Below are 26,984 nucleotides of genomic sequence, written 5' to 3'. Positions count from 1 at the left end.
TTCAAAGAATGAAAGAGAGTTCCAGATGTCATGAAAGATACTTAAAATACATCTTTTGTCAATGTGAAAAACATAGCTGCTTAGTTCTAAAATTAATTTGAAAAACCCAACTTAATTTATGTTAAATAGGTCTTGAAAATGACCATATTCTCTGCTATATTTCATGTGTTTTTCTTGAATTCACTGCTGTCTTTGTTTGCTTGAAGTGAAAAAAAGAGATTTTTTTAGACCTACAAAATTGCCCTGTTTGATCCCATTTTAATAGCTGAATAATACCATAGAATGGCAGAATTAGAAATTATCTGCTCCATTTCTTCATTGTGGCATTGTTTCGAGCTTTGACATGTACTTACTTTTGTAGTAACATTCTTGTGGGACCAGGAATAAAAGATGCATTAGGAATGGTTTCTGTCTTTAAAGGGCTGATAGTCTAGCTGGGGAAATAGGCCATAAACATAGAATTAAAACAGGGAATCATAGGCTAAGTCTTAAGTGAATGACACAGACATTGTGCACTTACTCATTCAACAAATACGGAGGGACTCTCTTTCGGGCTGCTGGAAGCAGCAGTAAGACAAAGCCTCTGCCTTACTGAATTTGCATTCAAACTGGAATTGAGATAAATGGCTCAGGTTGCATGTTTGAGAAAGGAAAGTAAATTGCATTCTAGCTTCACTTTGTCTGGCATGTAGGATACATGTAGTGAAAACTGGGGCTTCTTTGATGGGGAATTAGGATTTCCTTGTGGGTCCGTGAGTTTTCAGACATTAAAAAGATAAGACTTCATTCAGGACCATAATAACTTAATCAAACTATTCAAAAATAGTTTGGGACCGAAGAGATAATCTCTGATGTAATCAAGGATTGTAAAAATGCATACTGCTTAAAAAAATGTTTGAGAGATTTTTTTATTAGATGCATAAGGTGAGATTACTTAGTCTCAGTGCGGATCATTAGGATATGTTTCATTCCGTAGTATTTTGTGTAGACCTTTTATTTTATATTTTTACAGTGCTATCCAAATGTGTCATATGAGTAGCATAGTTAATGGAGGGAAGTAGAAGAATGACAGAAGCAGGAAAGGGGCATCTTGATCCAGTGCTGGAGACGGTGGGTCCCTTTTCCCACATTGCTAGGGGATATATAGAATCTCTTGTAGGCTCTTCTTCACTTTTAAGCATCAAACGGGAGGTAGATGTTGTTAGAGCTGTTAATTCATGTGCAGTGCTCATGCACGTACATTTGCTCTGTTGATAAATATGTAGTTCAGATTTTACTTGAGGTAATGGAGACGTCCAGGTAGAAGAAAGGATGTTGCAGCCTTTTTCGATGCCCAGCTGTTGCACCTCACCGCCAGTAGTGGAGATAGTAGGAACAGATTATTGGAAGCTGTTCTTTTCCAACTGGTGGTGTGTCAGTGAAGGCCAGAACAGAGTGTGCTTATCTAAGTTTATGTAAAGCACAACAAACTTGGAAAAACCTGTAGGAAGAAATAGCGAAGAAAAACATTTACAGATAAAATCTGTAGAAAAAATTAATTATATCTACATTTGAATGGAAGATAGTGTTTTGTAAGTTACATTAATGTTAATTTATTTTAATGTAATTTTAATTTAAATTTGTTAGATGTTGGGGCTGTCGTGTGGCAAAACATAATTGCAAAAATATTTTTTAAAATATAAACTATTTTGAGGTTCTTTAAAAATAAATCCTTTTTATGTGGCTTAAAAATGCTAGTTTTGATTATTTTATTCTGATAGACAGGCACTGATCATACAGGTAAAACATTGTGAATATAAGGTTTGCACAGTTTAATAGAGTGACACAACCCTATTTTTAATGTCACTATTAGAGAAAGCTATGGTATGGTAGTCCTCACATTATATCTTATTTTTAAAAACGTTGGTTTGAAACTTTGGCATCGCACGTTGGTTTGAAATTTTGGCATAGCTGTTATGTCCCCTTGGGTATTTTACTTTATTTCTAAATCTCAGTTTATTCTTTAAAGTAGAAGTAGTAATAGTCCATCATAGAGCTAGTTTAAGGATATAAATGAGTACATTGCTAAAGGCAACTACTGGAGAACCTTATACAGAGTAGACAGTCAATAAATTAGTTTTTACTGAGTAAGTTTAAAGTGTAGTATATTTGACATGCTGAAGTACCAAATTTATTTTGGTAAATTAAATTTTGTTGTTTGTGTTGACATAGAGCTTAATTTTTATTTTTTAATCAACGTTTTCCTTTCATCTTACAGTTTTGGATGATGAAGATAGCAATAACATCACAGTAGGATCTCTAGTTACAGTGTTGGTTAAATTGACAAGGCAAACAATGGCAGTAAGTGATCTGTTTGTATTTTTATGCTTTAAGTCATGTATTATTTAACCTGTGTCACCTCAATACATTTATTTATTTATTTAAATATATTTTATGGATTATGCTATTAAGATTGTCCCAATTTTTCCCCCTTTGCCCCCCTCAGCCTGGTACCTCCATTCCCTTCAGCATTCCCCCAACCTGCCCCCCAGTTCATGTCCATGGGTCATGCATATAATTCTTGACTTCTCCATTTCCTATACTGTTTTAATAGCCCCCTGTCTATTTTGTACCTACCAATTTATGCTTCTCACTTAATTCTTGCACCTTTTCCCCCATTCTCCTTCTTTCCCCTCCCAGCTGATAACCCTCCAAGTGATCTCCATATCTGTGATTCTGATCCTGTTCTGGTTATTTGCTTAGTTTTTTTTTTTTTTTAGACTCAGTTGTTGATAGTTATGAATTTGGTGCCACTTTAATGTTCATAGTTTTGATCTTTTTCTTAAATAAGTCCCTTTAACATTTCATGTAATAGTGGCTTGGTAAATATGAACTCCTTTAGCTTCACCTTGTCTGGGAAGCACTTTATCTCCCTTTCCATTCTAAATGATAGCTTTGCTGGATAGAGTAATCTAGGTCGTAGGTCCTTGCTTTTCTTCACTTAGAATACTTCTTGGCAGTCCCTTCTAGGCTACAAAGTTTCTTTTGAGAAATCAGCTGATAGTCTTACCGGAACTCCCCAGTAGGTAACTCCTTTTCTCTTGCTGCTTTTAAGACTGTCTTTATCTTTAACCTTTGGCATATTAATTATGATGTGCTTTGATATCCTCCTTGGGGCCTTCTTGTTTTGGACTTTCTCTGCTTCCTGGACTTGTATGTCTATTTTCCTTTATTATTGGGGAAGTTTTCTTTCATTATTTTTTCAAATAAGTTTTTAATTTCTTGCTCTTCCTCCTCTTCTCCTTCTGGCATCCCTATGATTCGAATGTAGGTATGTTTGGAGATGTCCCAGGGCTTCCTAGACTGTTCTTGTTTATTTGAATTCTCTTTTCTTCTTGCTGTTTTGATTGAATGCTTTTTTCTTCCTTATGTTTCAAATTGTTGATTTGATTTAAGGGCTTTATCCCCCTGCACTGTTGGGTCCCTGTAGACTTTGTTTTATTTCACTAAATGTAACCTTCATTTCTGCCTGGGTCTTTTTTATGCTGTTACCATACTAAGTGAATTCTTTGAGCATCCTGATAAACGGTGTTTTGAACTCTGCATCTGATAGATTGGTTATCTCCATTTTGTTTAATTTTTTTTCTGGAGTTTTATTCCGTTCTTTCACTTGGGCCATGTTTCTTTGTCTCCTTAATTTGGCAGCCTCTCTGTGTTTGTTTCTGTGTATTATGTAGCACTGCTTTGACTCCTTGTCTTAGTAGGGTGGCCTATTGTAGAAGAGCAGACCTGTAAATTCCGTGGGGTGGAGCCTTAGGTGATCAACCAGGGCAGGCAACCTGTTTCATCACTTCGTGGCTTTGTGTGGGGGGAGGGCTAAGAGAGGGGACAGTCCTGCTGCGTGGCTTCTCGTGGTTTGCCTGGGAGGAAGCTGTCTCCCAGCACTCGCCTTGTTTCCAGTCACTTCACTTTCTCTCTCTATGCTACTTGTGCCCTAGTAGCTGTTGCCCTGCTGCTGAATCCCAGAGGCGGTGGGTCTGCATGAGTCCCAAGTCCTAAGTCTGCGCGGGCCCTTTAAGAAGAGTCTCCCGAGAATCGGGTAGTTTCTTGAGAATCGGGTAGTTTCTTGCGCTGATTCTTACAACCAGAAGTTGTGGGGGTTTATCTTCCTGGTGCGGGAACCCTGGGCTGCTGGGTGGTCTGATTTGGTGTTAGGATCCCTGGCTCCTGAGATATCTGTCCTCATTTTTATCCACCACCCATGAATGTGTATGGGGCCACATGTTCCGCTGCCTCTGCTCCTCTCCACCTCTCCTCACGTCTCTACCCATCTGGATGAATGTGGCCTCTTTAAATACTGACAGTTCAATTTTCTGACAGTTCTGGGTGATATTTTTTTTTGTAGTCTAGTTGTAATTTTTTCTGTAGTTGTGCAAGGACGTGAAGTGTGTTTACCTGTGCCTCCATCTTGACCAGAAGTTCCAATAAACTTAATAAAAAGAAAAAAGTTAATGTTTTAAGGTTTTTTTACTTAATTTCTCATTTTAAGTTAGAATGACATTCAATTTGACATTCTCAAATCGAAACTATTGAGTAGCAAAATTTAATTTTACAAGTTCTTTTCATTGTTTTGAAATTTTCAATGAACTCTCATAGTTTTTCACATTATTCTCGCTCACCTCCATGAGGAAACCCCTTGTCAGTCCCCAATGACCAGAGTTCCATCTTGCGTATACTCTTTAATGTTTCTCCAGGGTTGTATATATGTATATGCATATACCTAAGATTGGTATTTTTCTTATTCTTTTTGATTAAATCTAGTCATGTATATGTTTCCTACATCTTGTTTTTCTCAGTTTTTATTACATATTTATATTCCTTCCCAAGTTATAACTTTAGTTGTAACTTGTTTTTAATAGACTATAGTATTTCAAGTCAGTTTATTCACCTAGTAGTAGAATTTAGCCTGTTGTGCTCTGGGGTCTGTGAGCATCTGCAGGAAACGTCTGCTGCATTTAAACCCCATGTCTAAAACTTGTGGTAGGAAAAGCACCTTCTGTGGTGGGGTACATCAAATCAAAAGATGTTGATTTTTATGGTATCAAGTGGTAAGGGAATATTTGTGTCATGGATTCTGGATGAGAGTTGCCTCCTGGGAGAAGAGGAAACTCAGGAAAATCTACATCAGTGGTCAGGATTGTGTTTAGAATCTAAGTTTATATTACCTGCATGCTTTGGAATTTCCAGCCTGAGAAATGAACAAAGAATCAGTCTTGGGCTGTTGATACTTGGGAGTAATTGCCAGAAGAAAAAACAAAACTCTGGATGAAGGGAAAGAATCAAGTATTCATTGTTCAATTCTTGTGTGAACTGTACCTCAGAGTAATTAACTATTAGAACCCAGTAATAAAGAAATGAAGCAGAGATGATTGAATTAGACTAGAAGTTGGGAAATTTTTCTGTAAAGGTCTAGTTGGTAAATATTTTAGGTGTTCTAGGCCATGTCATCTCTGTAGCAACTACTGAACTCACAAATTGGCATGATTGTGTTTCAATACAACTTTGTTTAAAAAGCAGGCAGTGGAACATAGTTTGCTGACCCCTGGATTAGGCTAACATTTTAGACCTAACAGATGTCATTGTTTTGACTCGTTAGCTTTAATAATTCCAGGAAGATTATTAAGCACAACTCATATTGCTTGTTGTCATCTTTTTGTATAGATTCTTACTAGAATTTAAATGTTAAATGTACTGATTCTAAATGAATTATATTATAGATGGTATATGGATTTTCTTGGTGTTCCACTTCTTAGTTACAGACTCAATGAGAATATCACTGATGATAGTGAATAAACTAATATTGGTCTCATGAAGTTTTCATGTAATAATGAAAATAATATCACACTTTTATAACATTAAAATAGTCATGTCTGGTTACCATTAGAATACAAGTGAATAAACTATAAAATACTTTTGGGTTTATAAAGAGTTGACATATCTTAAGTCATTGCATTTGTAAACTTCAGTAGAGTGTACTTTCCAAGAATATTCAAGACAGATGTGAGATATTTCAGAAGGTACAGTCTGAATTATCATTTAGTAATTGGTAAATTTGCACATTTATCATTTAGTGATTGCTTAAGTTTCCTGTCCTCCCTATGCATCCCCCCATTTTCTCCAATTTAAAAACTTAGTGGTAATATATTTTGAAAGATTGTTTTGCTTATCTGAAAGGTAAATACAGGTTGACAGGCTTTATGTTTTTCTTTTCACTACCTCTAGGAAGTATTTGAAAAGGAGCAGTCCATCTGTGCTGCAGAGGAACAGCCAACAGAAGATGTGGTAAAAACTTGAGTTTTCTTACCTGTCTTTCTCAGTGATAGAAATATTTTGTTTAGTTCACTGATTTATATTGCTATGGGAGAATCATTCAGTTTATGAAAACTCATTTAGTTTAGCCATTTCCATCTAAAAATTACTAGGACTCCCAAATGAAACAGTTGCTGTAATTTGTGAGTGTGTATGTGTTTATGATTTATAGCAAGGTGATCCTAACAAGATCAGGACAAAAGGAGGATGGCAACAGAAGAGTAAAGGACCCAAGAAAACCACTAAATCAAAAAAAAAGAAAACTGTAAAAAAAAAACCTGTAGCTGTGCCCTTATCACAATCAAAGCAGCAGAAACAAAAGCAAGCAAATGGAGTCATTGGGAGCGTAAGTTTATTATTGTTATTATATGATTATCTTTATTGGGGTATAACATTAACTAAAATATTTAAATCTTACCATATAGCTCTTGAAGCTTTACATATGTGAGTACTCATGATACCCAGATCAAGTCATAAAGCCTTACCCTCTTCTTACCCTCTCCCCATTCTATTATTACCATAGATTTGTTTTGCCTATTCTTAAACTCCACGTTAAGTGGAATTATGTTTGGCTGCCTTGATTCAACATCATGTTTGTGATACTCATTTGTATTGAGTGTAGCAGCAGTTCATTCTTGCGTGTGTGTTAGCGTGTGGTATTCCATTGTATGGCTATACCACAATTTATCTATTTGTTCTGTGGTTGATGAACATTTGGGTTGTTTCTAGTTTTTGCCTATTATGAATAAAGGTGCTGTGCTTATTCCTGTGCATTTCATTTTGTGGACATTTTTCTTAGGTATGTACCTAGCAGTGGAATTGCTGGGTCATAAAATTGGGTGTAAGTTTAACTTGTTGAAAGAGCCCATTTTCCAAAGTTGTACTATTTTATGCTCCTGCCAGCAAATTATGAATCCAGTTTTTCCCCACCCTCACCAATATTCGGTTTTACCAGTCTTTTTTATTTTAGCCACTGTGGTAGATCTGGTGGTGTATTTCTGTGTGATTTTTACTTGTATTTACCTGATGACTAATGATATTGAGCACCTATTCATATGTTTACTGGTCATTTGGATATTCTCTTTTTCTCCTAAGTTGTTTGTCGTCTTAGGGATTTTTAAGATTCCCTTCTATATTCTATATTCTGGGTATGAGTCCTTTTTCATTCTTCATGGTAGATTTGGTGGTTCTTAATTTTAATGAAGTCTATTTCATCAGTCTTTTATAGTTAGTTTTTTTGTGTCCAGTCTAAGACATCTTTGCCTCCCAAGGACATGGAGATATTTTTCTGTTTTCTTTTATAAGTATTACTGTTTTACTTGTTATATTTAGCACTATGCTACATCTTGAATTAATTTTTATGAGTTGTATGAGGTAGGGGTTATGGATCACTTTATTCTAGCACCATTTGCTGAAAAGATCATACTTTTCTGTTTGAATTGCAATGGTGATTTGCTATAAAACAAGTGACCATAACAGTGGATGTGCAGGTGTGTTCCTGGAATTTTCACTCCATTTCATTGGTTATTCGTCTGTTCTTGTGCCAATACCACACTTTATTAATTATGATAGCTTTATGTTAAGTCTTGAACCATGTTAGTGTAAGTCCTTGAACTCTTATTTCATTTCTCAAATTGTTTTGACTATTTAGGTCATTTGCATTTCCAGCTAAATTTTTAGAAAAGCTCGACAATCCCCCCACCCCGCTCCAAAAAAAAAAAAGCTGCTCTGATTTAGACTGGTATTGTGTTGAATCTTTGGTTCAGGATGGGGAGGATTCACATGTTAACAATACTGAGTTTTTTTTATTCATAATCATGGTTTATCTTTATTAATTTGGATCTTTAATTTTTCTCAGCAGTGTTTGCTAATTTCCAGTGGCAGAGCTGTGGCTCATCTTTCATTAGATTTACTCCTATGTATTTGATGCTTTCTGGTGCTGTTGCTTCAATTAACATTAAAAAAAATCATTCTGCAATTTAATTGCTAATGTAGAGAAATATAGTTGCTTTCTAAACATTGATCTTGTATCAAGGAGTCTTGATGAATTAATAATAATTCTAACGATTTGTAGATATTTTAAAAAAGATTGTCTGCATACACAATGATGCCATCTGGGAATAAAGACAGTTTTGCCTTTTTTTTTTTTTTAATCTTTTTGCTCTTTCTTCCTTTCTGTCTTAATATGCTGGCTAGAACTTTCAGTGTAATGTTGATTAGAAGTGAAGGTGGTGACTATCCATGTCTTACTGATTTCAGGGAGAAAGCAAACTTTATTTCACTACGAAGTATGATGTTAGCTCTAGGGTTTTTGTAGATATTCTTTATCAGTTTAAGGAAGTGTTCCCCTCTATGTCCATGCTGAGAATTCTTATGAACAGATACTGAATTTTATTAAATGCTTTTTCTCCATCTGATGAGATCATTGTATACTATTTCTCCTTTTTGCTGATATGGTGTATTATATTAATGTGTTAAATTTCACACAATCATTGCATTACTGGAACAAATCTCATTTGTCATAACATAGTATCTTTTTTTTACATATATCTGGATTTGATCTTTTTTTTATGATTCCTAAATCTGTTTTCATGAGAGAATAATGTTTGTCATCCTCCTTTTGTATTGGATTTATGCTGGCCTCTTTAAACAAGTTAGGAAGTGGTCAGTCTTTCATTTTCCTGGAAGAGTTATGTGTAAGATTGGATTTGTTTCATTTTTATTTGGAAGGATTATCTATAGAAGCCATCTGGGCTTAGAGTTTTTAAAAAGGATTTAGTTAGAGAGTTGTTGTCCTCAACATATCCTACTTTCTTTCTTATATCAGGGATTTTCATGAAATTTGTCCATTTCTTCTTGAGTTGTCAACTTTATTGACATAAAGCTGTTCATAATCTCGTTTATTTTTAATGTCTTTGGATCTGTAGATATGTTTCTTTTATTCCTAATACTGGTAATTTGTGTTCTATATCTCTTTTCCCTCTGGTGAATTAGTCTTGCCTAATAGCATATATCAATTTTATTAATCTTTTCAAAGAACCAACTTTTGATTTTGTTTGTGTTTCCCTTTTGTGTATCTGCTTTCTCTTTGATTTCCACTCTGTTTTATTTCCACTTTCTTTGCGTTTAATTTGCTGTTCTTTTTCTTTCTTTTTGAAATGGACTGGTAAATATTTTGTCTGGGATATTGACTTTCCATACTGCATTGTACTCTATCAGTTATAGACAATAATATTAAACTCCCATAACAGTACTTTTCTATAAACTTCCTATTTTCCTTGAGCCATCTTAACCATTGTGGTAGTATATGTGACAAATGGGAATAAAGTATCTTTATTTTAAAATCTATGAAGAATGAGTAACATAACTAACAACAGATAGATAAGCCAAATGTTAAAGCTTTCAGCCTGACTTTCACATATTTATAAATAAGAATGTTTATAATTCTCTAAAATTCTATATGAATAGTGAAATTGTAATTTGAACTAGTTAAGTTACCATTAAGGACTCAGAATGATACAGCCATTGAGATACTCAGAACATTTTTTGTTGCTTTTTCCATTTAGGAAGCTGCAGTGAAGGAAGATGAAGAAGAAATTTCTGATAAAGGCAGTGATTCTGAAGAAGAAGAAACCAATAGAGACTCCCAGAGTGAAAAAGAGGACGGTAGTGACAGAGACTCTGATAGAGAGCAAGATGAAAAGCAAAACAAAGATGATGAGGCAGTAAGGCTTATAGATTTAAATAATTGGAATTATATGTCTGATGAGTTTTGGTTTTTTTATTGTTTATTTGCTTGCTTGCTTGCCAGTTTCCTTCCAGTATATTTTGTAATCCTGAATTGCTTTGTAATACTATTTTTGAGGAATAGTGGTCAGGATTAATAAAGAAAAATAGTTTCGAATAAGGATTGGAAATCCTAATTTTCTTAAAGCTTAAGATGCTAAATGGAGTAAGACTTGGGTTGAGGTGAAGTCAGTTTGGTCTTTCAAAGCAGTTTCCAGTGCTGGAGATGCTTCTGGAAGTATGAATGAGGAAAAGTGGGTTATGAAATAGGTAGCAGTTTACTTGTAAGAGTCTCAAAAATTCAGTGTGATTTTTAGGATAAAGAAACATTACTGTGAACTCTAAAGAGGTTGGTAAAGGGAAAAGCTAGCATTATTAGAATGCCACCTTGTTTCAAGAGGTATATAAGACATTAAGGAAAGAGAAATCTTTAAGCAATTTTTTAAAATTTGTGAGGGTAGAGAATAGAAAACAAAATCTCATGGCATGGCATTAAGTTGCACACGAATTGTGGGAAGACCCTAGAAAGAATATTTGGTGGACAAATAATGGTTCAGGAAAGAAGTTCCCTGGAGATGAACTCCAAACTGATATGCTGTTTCCTTTATGTTTCTGTGTTCTTTTTGACTGGGCTATTGATCTAAAGTAACCCTGGTGGTTTAGGAGAGAAAAAGAGATCCCTGAATAATCTCTGAGGCAAAAACAGAGACCAAAAAAAGGGGGAAAAGCCCATGCTGGTGTGGCTGAATGGACTGAATGCCAGCCTGTAAACTAAAGGGTCACCAGTTCGATTCCCGGTCAAGGCACATGCCTGAGTTGTGGGCCAGGTCCCCAGTAGGGAGCGTGCGAGAGGCAACCATACATTGATGTTTCTCTCCCAGTCTTTCTCCCTCCCCCTCTCTCTAAAAATAAATAAATAAAATCTTTTTTAAATTGGAGGGTGAGGAGTAAAGGGCAAAGGATAAAAGTAAAGGAAATAATGTTCCTGCCCTTGGGGAAAAAATAAGGATGGTTGTTTTTACAGCTACTGGCCTTTGACTGTTTTTGTATTTTGGGAATTAAGTTGATAGCCAGAAAATTAAAACCTATCAAAGACATTATCCACAGCCTTGCTTTGTGAAAGAGTTGACATATTCCTTTTTGACTTGATTCAGGTGCTGGAGGTGACTCTCAGGGTTTTGACAGATTAGTTTCTTCAGATGACCAAAACTACATTCATTCAATCAATAAAAAATTATACAAATAACAAATGATTATTCATTATCTGTCACGTTGCAAGCATGCTGCATTAGATGACAAGTATGAAATAGTTCTTCCCTTGAGTGACAGTAGGGTAGTGGGCAAAACAGATAAATAAACATTGTAGTACAAAAGAGATCATGTATATTTAGTGTAAGATGCAGTGATAGCACAAAGGAGAGAGTAGGGGGAAATGTGTGGAACTTAGGGGCTCATACTGTAGGCTTTAGATGCTCCTGAAAGAATAATGCGTAGGAATTTGACATTACTCAGCAGGAAGAGGAAGGGGAAAACAAAAATTGAAAAGGGTTTGGGAGGAGTGAAATAGTTTTGTGAGTTCAGAAATGTCTAGTAGTTTGAAATGACTAGAATGGAGAGTGCTAGGAGGAAGGCAGTGACAGGGGACTGGAGGGATAGGCCCTGGGCCAGGTCAGATCATGAGTGTCTTTGTAGTCATGCTAAATGGGTTAGATTTGATTTATAAAAAGTATTCTAAGTTTTGACCAGGTAAATGATCAGATTGTGGGAGTAAGCCTAAGCAGTAGTTAGCATTCTCAGGAATAATAGCTAGAAAAAGATAGAAACTCCTTAAAATGATAAAAAAACATGCTTGATTTCAAATATTTAATTTTTATTTTACTAGGAGTGGCAAGAATTACAACAAAGTATACAGCGAAAGGAGAGAGCCCTGCTGGAAACCAAATCTAAGATAACACATCCTGTTTATAGTCTGTACTTTCCTGAGGTGAGTTATACACGGCCCACTGTTTTCCTTATTCCATTTACTTTCCTTCAGGAATTTCTCAGTTGCCACTTACCTGTTTGTGGTGGGTACTGGCTCAAAGGTCACATTTTTGAAGGATATATTTCAATATGAATTATGTTCAGTGAACATGTTTAAAAAGAGGATTGTTAACTTTTAAAGAATTTTTGTGGCTTTCTATGCTTCATTTTTTGTGTGCCAGATTACTAAGGATTGTGCTTTATGATGATTTTCATTAGCAGTTCAGGCAGCTAATCATACAAATGTATATTTTGGCTCTGACTATGTGGCTATTGTGAATCTTTCACATCTATCAAGTTTCAAATAGGATGAAAAGTTCTTAAATTTTTCCCGTGAACTTTCGCTGAGGGCCCTGTGCTGGCCACCTGGAGCCACTAGACTTTGCTGTGGTTCCAGTAATTGCCCATGTCCTTGGGAATCATGGGACCAGCTAAGTTCATTAAGAGCTGAGTTTGGCTGAGCCCCTAGCTCAGGACAGATCACTGGAGTGCTGTTTATTCCCTTTCCTTGTTTACTTTGTGATTGTGGCCTGTTCAACTTTTGATCTCCTTGATAGGCTTTGTTTGTCTTTGAAATGAATTTGGGATTGGCTTGACATTTTACTTCTGTGGCTGATTCTGTCTGTGGCTTAGAGGTCAAGAACTGTTGCCTCAGTTCAGGGAAGCTGTTCCACAGGCTGCCTCACAGCTTTGCTATAGAACCTTCTGTTCGCACCACTCATGTTTGGCAGATGATTTCATGTATAAATCTGCTTTCTGCTCTAGAATGTCAATCCAGAGTTGCTGGGGGCTGCTGAAAGCAAATTCCTAAGCAATTTGGCTTTCTTAATAATAAATGAGTGGCTCTGCACAGACTGTTGTTTTGACTTGGAGAGACAGCAACCCAGGATTCCATCTTAATGCGCCTGCTGATATTCTGGCGTGTCCTGAGCATCAGCCCATCTGTTAAGGGCATTTTGCCCATTGCACTGGTAGTCCGCCAACACCAAGGCTCCTGAAATCAAGTGAATAAATTCCACTCAGTGATTGGTTTTTAAAAGTGCCACGGGATTCTATAAGTGTCATAATTTTTATACTTGTAATAGTTTCATTTTAGACCATGCTTAGTTAACAGGCAAAATATTCATTTTGGGACATTTTAGCAGTAAAAGTTCCCCTTTTTCAATTTAATCTGCACCTGCACATTAAACATTTTAAAGTACCATTTATCAGATAAAATTTTTTTAGGACTTTCCTAACGTCTGTTTACCTTCCCATGTACCTGCTCAACTACTCTACCACGCTACCTACCTAAAAATTTATGTTAATAATTGCCTTACATATTATTGAAACTCATTATATTTAATATGTTAAGAATGGTTAAGGATCACACACAAAAGAAAAACAATTTTGTTTTAAATGCAAATAACTCATGGTAAAACATCTTTCCCACTTCTACCATGTACATTAAGGAGTCTAGGCACATGTGCCATTCCATAGATTGATACTCACATGTTTCATAATAAATATTTTTGAATGAGTCTCATTTTAATCAAGTAGCCTGGGAGAGAGGAGGGAGAGACACTCTCTAAGTGGAGAGGTCAGGGAGAAATGCACATTCTTGAATGTATCCCTGTGCTTCTTAGGTAACATGCATGTTCTGATGGTGGTATTTCTGACAATGAAATGTCAGAACTACTTAACAGACATTTACCTCATTTCATTAATAATCATAACTTACTTATTACAGTCTATATGCTAGACATTCTAAAATATTTAACTCGTATTATCTCAGTTCCGCTTCACTGCACAGCCTGAGGTAGGCACTCATCATTTAACAGAGAAGAAAAGCAGTGGTTAGAGAAGTGAAATAATCCAGGTCTGTGTGGCTTTAAAAACGTCATTGGCAAACTGCAGCCTGCAACAAATCTACTTCCCTGTCTGTACTTGTGAAGGAAGTTTTATTTTAAATGTTTTATTGGAACACAGCCACGCTCATTCTTTTCGTGCTACAATGGTAGAGTTGAGTAGTTGCAACTCTATGACCCACAAAGCCCAGGTATTAATATTCCACTTTGAGTCCATGTTTTGTGTCTGCAAAACACACAGACAAACTTCTATATGTATACCTGTTGTAGTAGTCCTAACCCTTGGGTTAGGCTGAAGTTGGGGTAATCATGTACACTTGTGACTTATGTATTCTGCCTATTTATGTTGTATTGCTTTGCTGTATAAGTCATTTAAACAAAAGAGCCTGTAGTTGAATTTAGTGTAGCATTATTGGAAAGATAAAAGGAGAAAGTGCAAGTGATTTTGGCTTAAAAACACATTTTCTCCGTGAAACTTTTCAGTAGAAAATTATTTTTTTAAACATTCTTTTAGATCATTGAGAATTGAGAATAGCCTGGCATTATTTGGGCTACATTAGTATTTAGAACATACTAGTGTCTATTTTTGGTCCCAAAACATTTTTTAAGCCATTTTAGAAATACATCTTTCCGAGCATCTGACTAAGCAATTATTGATGTGCTGTAATATAGTGATGATCACTGACCAAGCATATTGAAGTTTGGTGTTTCCAGAATCCTTGGTCCTCTGACTTTTTTCTTTTTTCTTTTTTAATTTCCTGTCTCCTGTTGGTTCTCGCTGCTGTTCCTGCTATGCATTCTGGTGGCAGTTCTTTTCTTTCTTTTTCATTTTTTTTTTTTTTACCCAGATCTTTTTCGGTAACTAATCTTCTTTTGAAGAACAACTAAAAATGCTGAACTCATTAACAGTAAAATCGTGTGCAGTAAAAGGTATAAATACATTTCAAGATGGTCTCTTATGAGTAATGTGTTGTAATGTATTGATTTCTCATTTGGTTGCCCAAATCTCTTCCACTCCTACTTTCTGGCTTTTGCTTATTACAAGCTAAGATTACTAAGATTATTTGCTAGATGATCTTGTAATAGTTTATATTGTTTTCTTTTTTAGAGTATCTTTTGTCATTTAAGGTTAATCAGGGGTTTTTAATACTGAGACCCATCAATAGGGTTTAAGGGGCCATTTGAAACCCCAAACTTACATACAAAATTTTTTTGGAGAGCAAATCTACAAATGGGTAAGAAAAATTTATTTGTTAATATTTATTATACATTTGTTTTGTACAGTACAACAGTGAATAAAACAAAGATAATACCTCTTAAATGAAACAAGGTAAAACTCTGTTTCTCTGGTTCTTTCTGATTATTTATACTCCTTTTTTTTTTTCTTTTGCAGGAAAAACAAGAATGGTGGTGGCTTTACATCGCAGACAGGAAGGAACAGACATTAATATCTATGCCGTATCATGTGTGTACACTAAAAGATACAGAAGAGGTAATTATCCAACAATAGTGTTTCAGTTTTTACAAATGTACAGCATCTCATCATCTTGCTGCTTCATAAAATCTTCTTTAGAAGACAGTTTATCATATTTGGCATCTTTCATTTTAAGACATTTTGTTCTCTGATGCCTCTTGGGGAAGCTCATTTGAAATTTATAAAGTTTGAATTGCTAGAGGTGGGCAATTTGATCGGTCTTTTAAAAACTTTTTCTCAACTTATTTTTGGAGGTTTTCATTGTTAGTGTCTAAGAATATATGCCTTTCCTTCTCCCTAGAATTTAATTAAATTGTACAAAAAAGTGATTCTTATTCTCATTGGATTTGTGCTAAGACATATACCTTTCTTCCTAAAAACAAATGTAAGAATGAGTGATTAGCTATATAAAGATGGAATTTTTTATTATGTGGCATTGTCCGCTGTTAATGACATCACTACTCTACCATTCTGATGAACATATTTTAACCCTTGGGAACTCTTCTGTTTTCTTGTTTTTCTTCTCGGTTTTTAGGTTACTTTTCTAGGAAAAAAGGTCCTGTCTGCTTGGATTAGTTGACAAGAGCAAGGCTTTTGAATTTTGAGAGTTTTATGGTACTGATTTTTTTTCCATTAAAGACTTTTAATTTATTTTTTAGAGAGAGGGGAAGGGAGGGAGAGAAACATCCATGTGCGAGGGAAACATCGTCCATTGCCTCTTGCATGCCCCCGACTTGGGACCGGGGCTGCTACCCTGGCAAGTGCCCTGACCAGGAATTGAATCGGCAACCTTTTCGTTCCCAGACTGGCGCTCAACCCACTGAGCCACACCAGCCAGGCTGATACTGATTTTTAATCCAGAAAGTTTTTTATCCCCTTTATAGTCAATATAAATGAATGAAATAGATTGATTATTTGACAGTTAGAAGTAGAGCCAACTTAAGGGTATTTCTTTGACTGGACAATTTTTTAAAATGTAAATTTTACCTATTTTTGAATAGATAATGCATTCACCTAGTTAGAATTTCAGAAGATATACAAAAGTATACACATTGAAACATCATGCATCTCTGTGTCTCTCCCATTTCCCTTCCTGGAGACCATCACTGTTATCAAATTTTTATTCTTTGTGTGACGTTATAAGCAAATACATGTGTATTTTCCCCAGTTTTACACAAAACGTATCATACACCATCTTGTTCACCTTACCATTTTCTCTTAGAGATATAACGTGGAATTTGTTCCATGTTGATACAGAAAAAGCTTCCTCATCTGTTTTTATAGCTATGTGATACTCTTTCTCTGTGGGTTTTTATTTATTTGGTACCCTGCTATTTAATGGAATATTTAATTTTACCGGTTTCTTGTCTTTTGCAGCAGTAAATAATCCTCATATGTCATTTTGTACATGTGCAAACATTTCTGTAAGATGAATTCATAGAGGTAAAAATTCATGAATCACAGGCTCTATACATTTTTGGTTTGGATAGATACTGCTAGATACTTATTTCTCTATTAGGAGAATGAATGTTTAAGTGCACCCATTGCTTCTCAAGTATGCCAGACATTTTGAATGTCATTGCTAATTAGAAAGGTAAAAAATTACATCTCAATGGTATTTTTTTTCCTCTCTGATTTTTTATTTTGAAAATTTTAAAACCTAAAAATTTTGTAAACACAATATCATGAACCCCATAGACCCTCATCTAAATTGACTAATTGTTATTTTCCCATGTATGTTTTATAGTACTCTATATTGTGTACACACAAAGAAAATACACACACGTGTGTGTTTCCTCCCTCTTACTCACTTTAGGTACTTGTAGACATCATGACATTATACCCCTCAATACTTGAACATGTAGCTCCCAATATTAAGGTTATTCCTACATAAGCATAACAACATTATTATATTCAAGAAATTTAACATTGATATGGTATGATTTGTCTAATATGCAGTCTATTCAAATTTTGTCAAATATTTCACTAACATCTGTTACAGTTTTTGTTTTTAAATCAGGATTCAGTCAAGGATCACACATTGCATTTGGTTGCCATTCCTCTTTAAAACATTTCCTTGGTCTTTTTTATTTTTCATGCCATTGACATTTTTAAAGAGCCTGGGCAAAGGTATTTTGTAGAATATCCCTTAAGTTGAATGTGTCTCATTAGTTACTTGTGATTATATTCATCTTGAATATTTTTGGCAAAAATACTACCCTGGTGCTATAACATTCTAAGTGCATCACATCAGGGGCACAGTATATGTGTTTGCGCCATGTTGGTGATACTATGGTTGATTGTTCAATTGAGACTTTTCTCTCTTGTAAAAACTGTTTTCTTCTAACCTGTGGGCACTTGGGTGTTATATAAATGTACTGTTCTTCAGCGGTCTTTTGCCTGCGCATTTTAGCATACATTGATGATTCTTGCCTGCATCAGTTCTTACTACGCTAGTTGTATTAGTGCAGTTTTAATTTATATTTCTCTTAAGAATAAAATGGAAGATTGAAATTCAGTGTGTTTGAATTGTATTTCTTTCTGTATGTATTTGTGAACATTGTTTTTATTGGATTATTGATCTTTTAACTGGTTTTGGGAAGTTTTTTAATATTATGAAATCAGCCCTTCGTTATATGTAATGCAAATATTGCTCCAAAGTTTCACTATTGAGGTTGTTTTTACCAAGCAAAAATATAAATACTTGTTTTTCCATATATTTATTTGGGTTTTTTTAATAGTGATTAAGTAATTTTTCTTTTTTGATTTTTAGATTTTGTGTTGTAGCTATAAAGGCCAAACTGTGAGGTTAATTAAAAAAAAAAAAAAGATTCTCCCATGATTTTTTTCTAATTTGTTTTAATGGCATGCTATAATATACCGAGGTCTGTCCAGAAAAAGTGCAGCCATTGTTAATATAACAAGAATGCTTTCCATGACATGGATGAAACTTGGCAGCCCAGGAGAGTGCACTGGAATGCTCACATCTGAACAATGATGACTTCACTCTACTAGTCAGTGGGGCTGGTAGATGCCATTGAGTGAGCATGTGTACTGTGTGGCCATTACACTTAAAATGACTCAGTGAGTAGACCAATGAATCTGCATCAAATTTTGCGTTAAGCTTGAATGTTCCTCTGCAGAAACCATTCAGATGATTCGGAAGGCTTTTGGGGACAGTGCAATGAGTGCAGCACAAATAAAAAGTGTGGCACACATGCTTCAAAGATGATCAAGAATCTTTTGAATGTGATCCACGTTCTGGAAGGTCTCCAACAAGCAGACCACCTGAGAATGTTGAACATGTGTTGGCTGCAATCAACAAACAGTGGCAACTGACAGAGAACTAGAAGCTGATCTAGGGATTCCAAAAACTGTGCCTGAGATTTTGATGCAGGATCTTGGCATGAAACGTATCATGGCAAAATTCATTCTGCAGTTTCTGGTACCAGAGCAGAAGGAACATTGTGCTGCAATTACTAATGACTTCATTCAAACTGCTACCAATGAACCAGATTTCCTCAAGAAGCTCATAGCTGGAGATGAATGGTGGGTCTGTGGCTAGGATCCAGAAACGGAGGCCCAGTTGTCCCAATGGAAGTCTCCTGGTTCTCCACACCTGAAGAAGGCACAGCAAAGTTGCAGCAACATCAAGATCATGTTAACTGTGTTTTTTGATTGGGAAGCTGTTGTCCATCACAAGTATGCTTCTCTAGGCCAAATAATTAATAAGGAGGGCTACCTCAGTGTTCTTTGTTCGTTGAGAGCTACAATACGACGAAAATGGCTGCAACTCTGGGCATCTGGTGATTGGCAGCTTAATCACGACAACAAACACCTGCTCATGATTCACCTCTCGTTCTGAGTTTTTTGGTGAAACATCAAATCACCCAGGTGACTCAGCGCCCCCTGCAGTCCATATTAGAAGCACCCTGTGACTTGTAGCTTTTGCTGAAACTAAAATGACCTTCGAAAGGGAAGAGATTCAGACCTTTGATGAGATTCAGGAAGGTATTTATGGAGCAGCTGATGGCTGTTCCAAGATGGCTATTTTGCAAGAGTGTTTTGAATAGTGGAAGAAACTCTGGGAGAACTGTGTGAGGTCCCAAGGTACCTATTTTGAAGGGGACTGAGGTGTCATTGTCTTATGTACATTGTTGTATCTTCGTCAATAAATGTCTCTTTCTTGTAACACATGGCTGGATACTTTCTGGACAGACCTCATATAATTTTGCTTACAAAATAATGATTTTGGAGATCAGAGGCAGGTCACCAGAAATTCCAAATGCCGTCTTAAAAATGTATTCTTCCTTTGTCCGAGTAGAATGGAAACTTCTAAGACCTTATAACTCTGTATTTGAAGTTTATGATTTGATAGGAAATAAAAGACTTTCTTGACCTTTTAAGGCATTGGGCATATGTAAAGGTAAAACAACTTGTGTTTTTCTTTACTCTTAAATTACCAGCAACCTCACAACACTTATGACACCAATGTGTGGGCTTTCCCTGCCACACCAAGCAATTCTAGTCACACCAGCTAAGTGTCCTACAGTCAGCATTAATTAAATGCTGACATTGTCTACCTGGATAGTGTGAGATGCCACAGGTTAAGGTTTCAGTCCCACAAGGCCGCTGTCCCCCGCTCCCCGACTTCAGACACCAAATACAAGTCCCAGCTTGTCACCTATACCTCTGACCAAACAGTTTAAAATCAGGGTTCCCATGACTGTCTCCTTGGGTTCAGTAATTTGCCAGCATGGCTTACAGAACTCAGGGAAACACAAGAATTAGTTTATTACAAAATACGATCAAGGATATAAATGAACATTCATATGCAAGAGATAATATAGGGCGACGTATGTGGGAAGGGGCACAGAGCTTTCACGCTCCTTCCGAGCGTACCGTTCTCCCAGCACTATCCCATGTTGATCAACTCAGAAGCTCCCCATAACCCCTTGCTTTGGGAATTTTTTACGGAGGCTTCATTATGTAGGTGTGATTGACGATTAACTGAATTTCCGGCCCCTCCCTGGAGAATGGGAGGTGGGACTGAAAGTTTCAAGCTTCTCTAATCATGCTTGGTCTTCCGGGTGAACAGTTCTTGTCTAGGAGCCCACCAGGGGTCATGGCATTAGAACAAAACATTCTGTCATCCAGGAAATTCCAAGGCATTTGCAAACCTGGGTCAGAGAGCTGAGTGCTTACTGCCTAGGAAGGTATAGGGGTTTGAGGCCCTCTGTGCTGGGAACCAGGAGCTGAGACCAGTAGTCTGTATTTTCTGTGATCTCACAGCATTTATCTTAGAAGTCAGAAAGTTTGACAAGAATTATTACCTTTCTGGTGAAGTCTAGTTTATGATAAATTCCAGTATTTCATTATTTTATTTTATACCCTAACTTTATTTCTTCTAGTTGTCTAGGTGATGGTCAACATAGAACTTTGTCGCTTTAAATATGCTTCTTAAATTGTGGAGAGACAAATTACCCTTATCAATTCTGCCTCATTGTTTTCCTTTTGTATACTATATATAATATTTAACATAAATGTCATATATATTTGTTGTTGTTAGAACTTTTGTAACATTTGTTAGGATGTCTTGTGTCATCTGAGTAAACAAACACCTAGCTATTAAATACTCTGGTGAAGGAATTTTGGCAGTGACTATTGTTTTTCCCACTCCTCAAGATACAAAGTTTAAGGGCTGATTTTTTATCTTCTAGGTAGAACTGAAGTTTCCTGCACCAGGCAAACCTGGAAATTACCAGTATACAGTGTTTTTGAGATCAGACTCCTATATGGGTTTGGATCAGATAAAACCTTTGAAGGTAAGAATAGTGACTTTTCATTAAATATGGTTGTCTATTTGAATAATGCTTAATATATTAGGGAAGCATGTCTAGTTTTTAAATGTAGGGTAATAGAGGGAAAAAGTTTGTGTATGATATATTTGATGGACTACCTTTCAATAATAAACTGAAGTTGTTGAGATAAAGGAATGTTAACAATTTAGGACCTTAAATATAAATTACTATAATGATTTAGAACGTTGACTATAAATTACTTAAGTGATATGTTTTAATATGATGTAATATATTGTAACTGTTCAGGGGTTCTGTTTTCTTTACATATGTTTTCGCACAGATTCTGTTGGAGTGTTTACTAATTTTTTTAAGGAGATGATTTTATTTAGGTTATTGTAATAGGGAAAAGATTCCTTTCTATCAAACGAAAGAGGGTCTGAATAAACGGGTGTCATCCTCAAGTTTTATGGGAGTCATGAGGAAAGATGGAGACAAGCCGTACCTTGGCATTTGAGAGGACAGGTGATCATTTACACTGAGCTGTTTCCCAGAACACAAAAGAGTGGGTAAATTTCTCAGCTGGTACTGCTCAAAGATCACCATTGTCAAAATAAAGTATGGAAAGCATTTAGCACAGAGACGAAGAGCTCATAGTAGGCACTTCTAAGTGACAACGGTTGTTTAGAATAAACAGAAGGGTAAAAGCTACTCTCTCTCTTTTTTTTTAAGATTTTATTTATTATTAGAGTGGGAAAGAGAGGGAGAGAATCATCAATGTGTGGTTGCCTCTCACGTGCTCCCTACTGGAAACCTGGCCTGCAACCCAGGCACGTGCCCTGACGGAATCGAATTGGCGACCCTTTGGTTTACAGGCCAGCACTCAGTCTGCTGAGCCACACCAGCCAGGGCTAAAAGCTACTCTTTAAAGGACCCCGTGGCCAGAAGTTTCCTTATCAACACTTGTTTCCAGCAATGCTTGAGGTCGAGGGTTGCTTCTCACTTTCGGCTGCTGGCTAGGCTTCTGGTAACTTGATGGTCCCTCACAGGTCTCCTCCCATCACTCCCACTGCCTACTTATCAAGCCCTTTCCCTTGGAGACTGTCCCTATTCAGTACACTGCACAGCATGACTCACATAAACATAAACTAAATGAATGCATGACCAAGAGCCTGAGTGTCAGTACATGTAATGCCATACTTACCATAATAATTGTTTTCCCTCTTTTATTTTTTAAATTTATTTTTACTGAATCTATTGGAGTGACATTGGTTAATAAAATTTTATAGGTTTCAGATGTACAGTTCTATAATACATCATCTGTATGTTGTATTGTGTTCACCACCTCAAGTCTTCTTCCATCACAATTTATTCGCCCCATATACCCTCTTTAACCTCTACCTACCTCCCTTTCCCTTTGGTAATCACCATACTGTTGTGTCTATGAGTTGTTTTTTTTATTTTTTAATTTTCCTTAATCACTTCACCTGTTTCACTCAGCGCCACAGCCTTCCTACCCTTTGACAGCTGTCATTCTTTTCTCCGTCTGTGAGTCTGTTTCTGTTTTGTTTGTTAGTTTATTTTCATTAGACTCCACATAAGTGATATCATATGGTATTTGTCTTTCTCTGTCTGGCTTATTTCACTCAGTACAGTGCCCTCCAGGTCCATCCATGCTGTAGAAAAGAGTAAGATTTCCTTTTTTCTTTTTTTCCCAGCTGAGTAGTATTCCGTTGTGTGAATGTACCACAGCTTTTTAATCCACTCATCTACTGATGGACACTTGGGCTGCTTCCAAATCTTGGCTGTTGAAAATAGCACTGCAGTAAACATAGGGGTGCATATATTCTTTCCAATTAATGTGTTGTGTGTCTTTAGATATAGTCTCAGAAGTGGAATCCCTGGGTCATAAGGCAGTTCCTTTTTTAATTTTTTGAGGTAATTCCAGACTTTTCACAGTGGCTGCACCAGTCTGCATTCCTACCAGCAGTGCATGAGGGTTCCCTTTTCTCCACATCCTCACCAACACTTGTTGACTCTGACAGGTGTGAAGTGATATCTCATTGTGATTTTAATTTGCGTTTCTCTGATATTCAGTGATGGTGAGCATCTTTACATGTTTATTGGCCATCTATATGTCCTATTTGGAGAAGTGTCTATTCAGGTCCTTCGCCCATTTTTAAATTGGATTGTTTCTTTTTTTGCTGTTGAGTTTTTAAAGTTTTTTTCTTTTTTAACAAATTTTGGATGTTAACCTCGTATCAGATGTATCATTGGTGGATATGTTCTTCTATTCAGTGGATTGTCTTTTCATTTCATTGATGGTTTCCTTTGCTGTGCAAAAACTCTTTTGTTTAAAGTAGTCCCGTTTATGTTTTCTTTTGTTTCCCTTGTCCGAGGGGATACTTGGAAGAAAACATTGGTATGAGAAATGTCTGAGATTTTATTGCCTATGTTTTCTTCTAGGATTTTTATGGTTTCCAGCTACCACTTAAGTTTTTAATCTGTTTTTAGTTTATTCTTGTGTATGGTGTAAGTTAGTGGTCCAGTTTCTTTTTTTGCATGTATCTATTTTCCGAACACCCTTTATTGAATAGACTGTCTACTTCATTGTATAGCCTTACTTTCTTTGTTGAATATTAATTGACCGTAAAGGCATGGGTTTATTTCTGGGCTCTCTGTTCTGTTCCATTGATCTATGTGTCTGTTTTTATGCCAGTACTGTGCTGTTTTGATTACTATGGCCTTGCAATGTAGTTTGATATCATGTAGTGTGAGTCTTTCAACTTTGTTCTTCTTTCTCAAGATTGCTGTGACTATTTGGGGTCTTTTGTAGTCCCATATAAATTTTTGGAATATTTTTTCTAGTTCTGTGAAATATGTTATTGGCATCTTGATAGGAATTGCACTGAGTTTATAGATTGCTTTGGGTAGTATGGATGTTTAATGATGTTAAGTCTTCCTATCCTTGAGCGTGGTATATGCTTCCACTTATGTTTATCTTCAGTTTCTTTTTTCAGTATCTTATAATTTTTCTGGTTAAATTTATTCCCAGGTATATATTTTTTCTGATACAACTGTAAATGGAATTGTTTTCTTAATTTCCCTTTCTGTTTATTATTTGTTTATAAAAATATTGTTTATTAATTTTTTAAACTAATTTATTCTTTAGCATTTTAGAGTACATACTTCGTGTAAATATCACTTGAACCACACTCCATTAATGTTTACCTTTTAGAAGAACCTGAAGTGAAGTAATACTCCATTGGCTTAGGAGGACTGCACTGCAGTGTTACTTTGCTCTGTATGCAGTCCCAGAGTCAAGGGAGCCAGTACAGGCGTGTCTCTTTTCCCACAAGAGCACCATACCTCTTTCCCTTGGCTGTAGAATTTTACTTCATGAGTCTGGCGGCTACACAGTACCTCTTTGAAAGTCACATACGAGGTTTCCTTCCCTCAGCAGAAGACTTATTAAGACATCATTCATGGTTCTTGCTCCAGTATCTCAATTATTAATCTTTAATGCCACAGAATAAATAGTACAGGTTCTATAAAATCAAATACCAGTTAGAAAATTAACTATATTTACATATTAGTAGAGTTACCTTTTTATTTCTGGGGTGGATATCTATTCTAAATGAATGTTTCAAATTTAGAGTTACAACTATAAAATCTGTTTCTTTATAATTGCTTTGGTCAAAAAAAAAAACTTTATCAGATACTTCTTCAAATATATATCCCCAAATTTCTGATACCTACATTTACTCCTTTATAGCTGGAAGTTCATGAGGCTAAGCCTGTGCCAGAAAATCACCCCCAGTGGGATACGGCAATAGAGGGGGATGAAGACCAGGAGGACAGCGAGGGCTTTGAAGATAGCTTTGAGGAAGAGGAAGAAGAGGAGGAAGATGATGACTAAGCCGGACTACAAATGGACCATAATATTTGCACATACTTGCAAATTTTTGCTGTTTTGGAAATGTATAATAAACCAGAAACAGTGCGGAACTGATGTTGAGGGAGGTGTTAGTTCTTTCCTAGAAATGGGTGCATAATATAACTTAGGCAGTGCTGGTGCCTTGGTGCAGTCTGAAAAATGTGTAAGGTTGGTTAAAGCCTTTCAGGTATCGACGGCGCATTTATTTCATCTGCAAATGATAATAAACCCTTGTATAACTGTCCAAAAGTGTGGGCTATATATTATCTGATCAACTTACGGTCCCAGTAAAAGAAAAAGTACATGAGAAAACAACCTATAAATGAGCAACTTATTTGTTCAGCTTTAGTTTTAGCAAACATTGAAGTATGATAAATGTTGCAGGTATGTTTTAAGTAACATCTGCTCGTTTTAATCTTGGTAAGCTCTATCACTCATTTATTGACATTTTACAGTGATATAAGATTATTTATAACAGCTCCATTTATAGCTTTAAACCTTTTGTTTTTACCTATCATGGTCATAAGTTGGCATTCTCTCACATTCCACATAATATAGAGGGCTACATTTTGGGAGTTTCCTTAATTTCCCAGAGTTAATCGGACAGATTATAAAAATGGCTTTTAATGGTGTAAAACATTTTTAAGCCTCTATTTGAACAGATCAATGCAGGATCTAATTCTTTTTATAAGCTGTAGATCTAAAAATGATTGTGGGACCATATGTTCTCTGATGTTGGTGACTTATGTTATTAAACCTTTTTTAAAAGGTTCACTATAAAAGCTGAAACACATTCTTAGCTTTTAATCTACCTGACTATCAAAAGCCTTTTAAGGTAAAAAATATATAACATGCAAAGGAGACATTTTTTGTATTCATTTTGGACTCCTCTCAATAAAATAGAAGTTTGACTCCTTTTATGTTTGTAATTGTGTGTGTCTTTTTACTCCCAGAGAAAGGATATAATAGGATAATTCTTTTATTTTTTAACTAAAAATTTAATATTATTGTACATTACTGCTGAAGTGGCTGCTATTTCTATATACTAAAGAAAGACCCATGCGTGGGAGGGATTCCCCCTCATACAGTGCATCCCAGATGGAGAGCGCTTATAAAGAGTAGAAACGTCTCTGTGATGAGTCATTGAGGTAAGATGAGTATTTCTATGACAAGGTATAGAGGAAGCATAAGTCCGTAATATTATAGAACTGATTGTAATAATCCTCTCCTATCAAAATTCTCATAAGCCAAAATGCTATTGGAATACTAATTTGTGGCCTTGTTTATTTAAAAGGTTGCCACTTTCCATGCAGAATTATCACTGCAACACTACAGTGTATTTTGTTACTACAGCAGTTGGAAATAAAATTTGAAAATTACCAGGAACACGAATGGTTTTTTTGGTTCTAAATTGAGGATGTAGTATTTCCTATAATATAGTTAAAGTAGTTTTTTCATTGAAATTTCAGTTGCCTGTTTTTCTTTTTAAAGGCAGGAGACTGCAGGTTTGTTTCATTTTACTAGTAGGGAGTGGGTTTAATTTTTGAGTCAGGCTTTACTGGGAAGCTCCGGTGTCAGAGGAGGCAGCTGCTGGTCATCTGAGGGGCGAAAGGGGTGAGCCAGCCTGTAGCATCAAGTGAAAGGGGAGGTTAGAGAAAATGTGTGGTGTGAAGGCAAGGCAGGTGAACAAACAAAATCCTATAGCATGCAGGTGACCTGGTTGTCTTGCCCAATACTCATGAAGAAAGCTATTTCTAGTCTAGTGGCTATTT

General features: G+C 36.0%; 1 protein-coding gene across 1 annotated transcript in view; it reads left to right on the top strand.

Annotated features, from left to right (window-relative positions):
- Positions 1–26,131, top strand: part of SEC63 (SEC63 homolog, protein translocation regulator) — a 66,609-nt gene extending 40,478 nt beyond the window's left edge. Inside the window, exons 14-21 of the mRNA XM_054569792.1 lie at positions 2,258–2,340; positions 6,262–6,321; positions 6,521–6,694; positions 9,915–10,073; positions 12,017–12,118; positions 15,397–15,495; positions 21,198–21,302; positions 25,051–26,131. Of these exons, the coding sequence (XP_054425767.1) occupies positions 2,258–2,340; positions 6,262–6,321; positions 6,521–6,694; positions 9,915–10,073; positions 12,017–12,118; positions 15,397–15,495; positions 21,198–21,302; positions 25,051–25,194 (926 nt within the window). The 3' untranslated portion in view covers positions 25,195–26,131. The remainder of the gene's footprint in view (positions 1–2,257; positions 2,341–6,261; positions 6,322–6,520; positions 6,695–9,914; positions 10,074–12,016; positions 12,119–15,396; positions 15,496–21,197; positions 21,303–25,050) is intronic.
- The last annotated feature ends 853 nt before the right edge of the window (positions 26,132–26,984 follow it).

Source organism: Pteronotus mesoamericanus, unplaced genomic scaffold (assembly GCF_021234165.1).
Source record: "Pteronotus mesoamericanus isolate MK-2021 breed Mesoamerican mustached bat unplaced genomic scaffold, CSHL_Meso_final contig_20, whole genome shotgun sequence".
NCBI lineage: Eukaryota > Metazoa > Chordata > Mammalia > Chiroptera > Mormoopidae > Pteronotus > Pteronotus mesoamericanus.
Note: the sequence above shows the minus strand (reverse complement) of the source record. Positions and strands in the feature narration are given on the sequence as shown.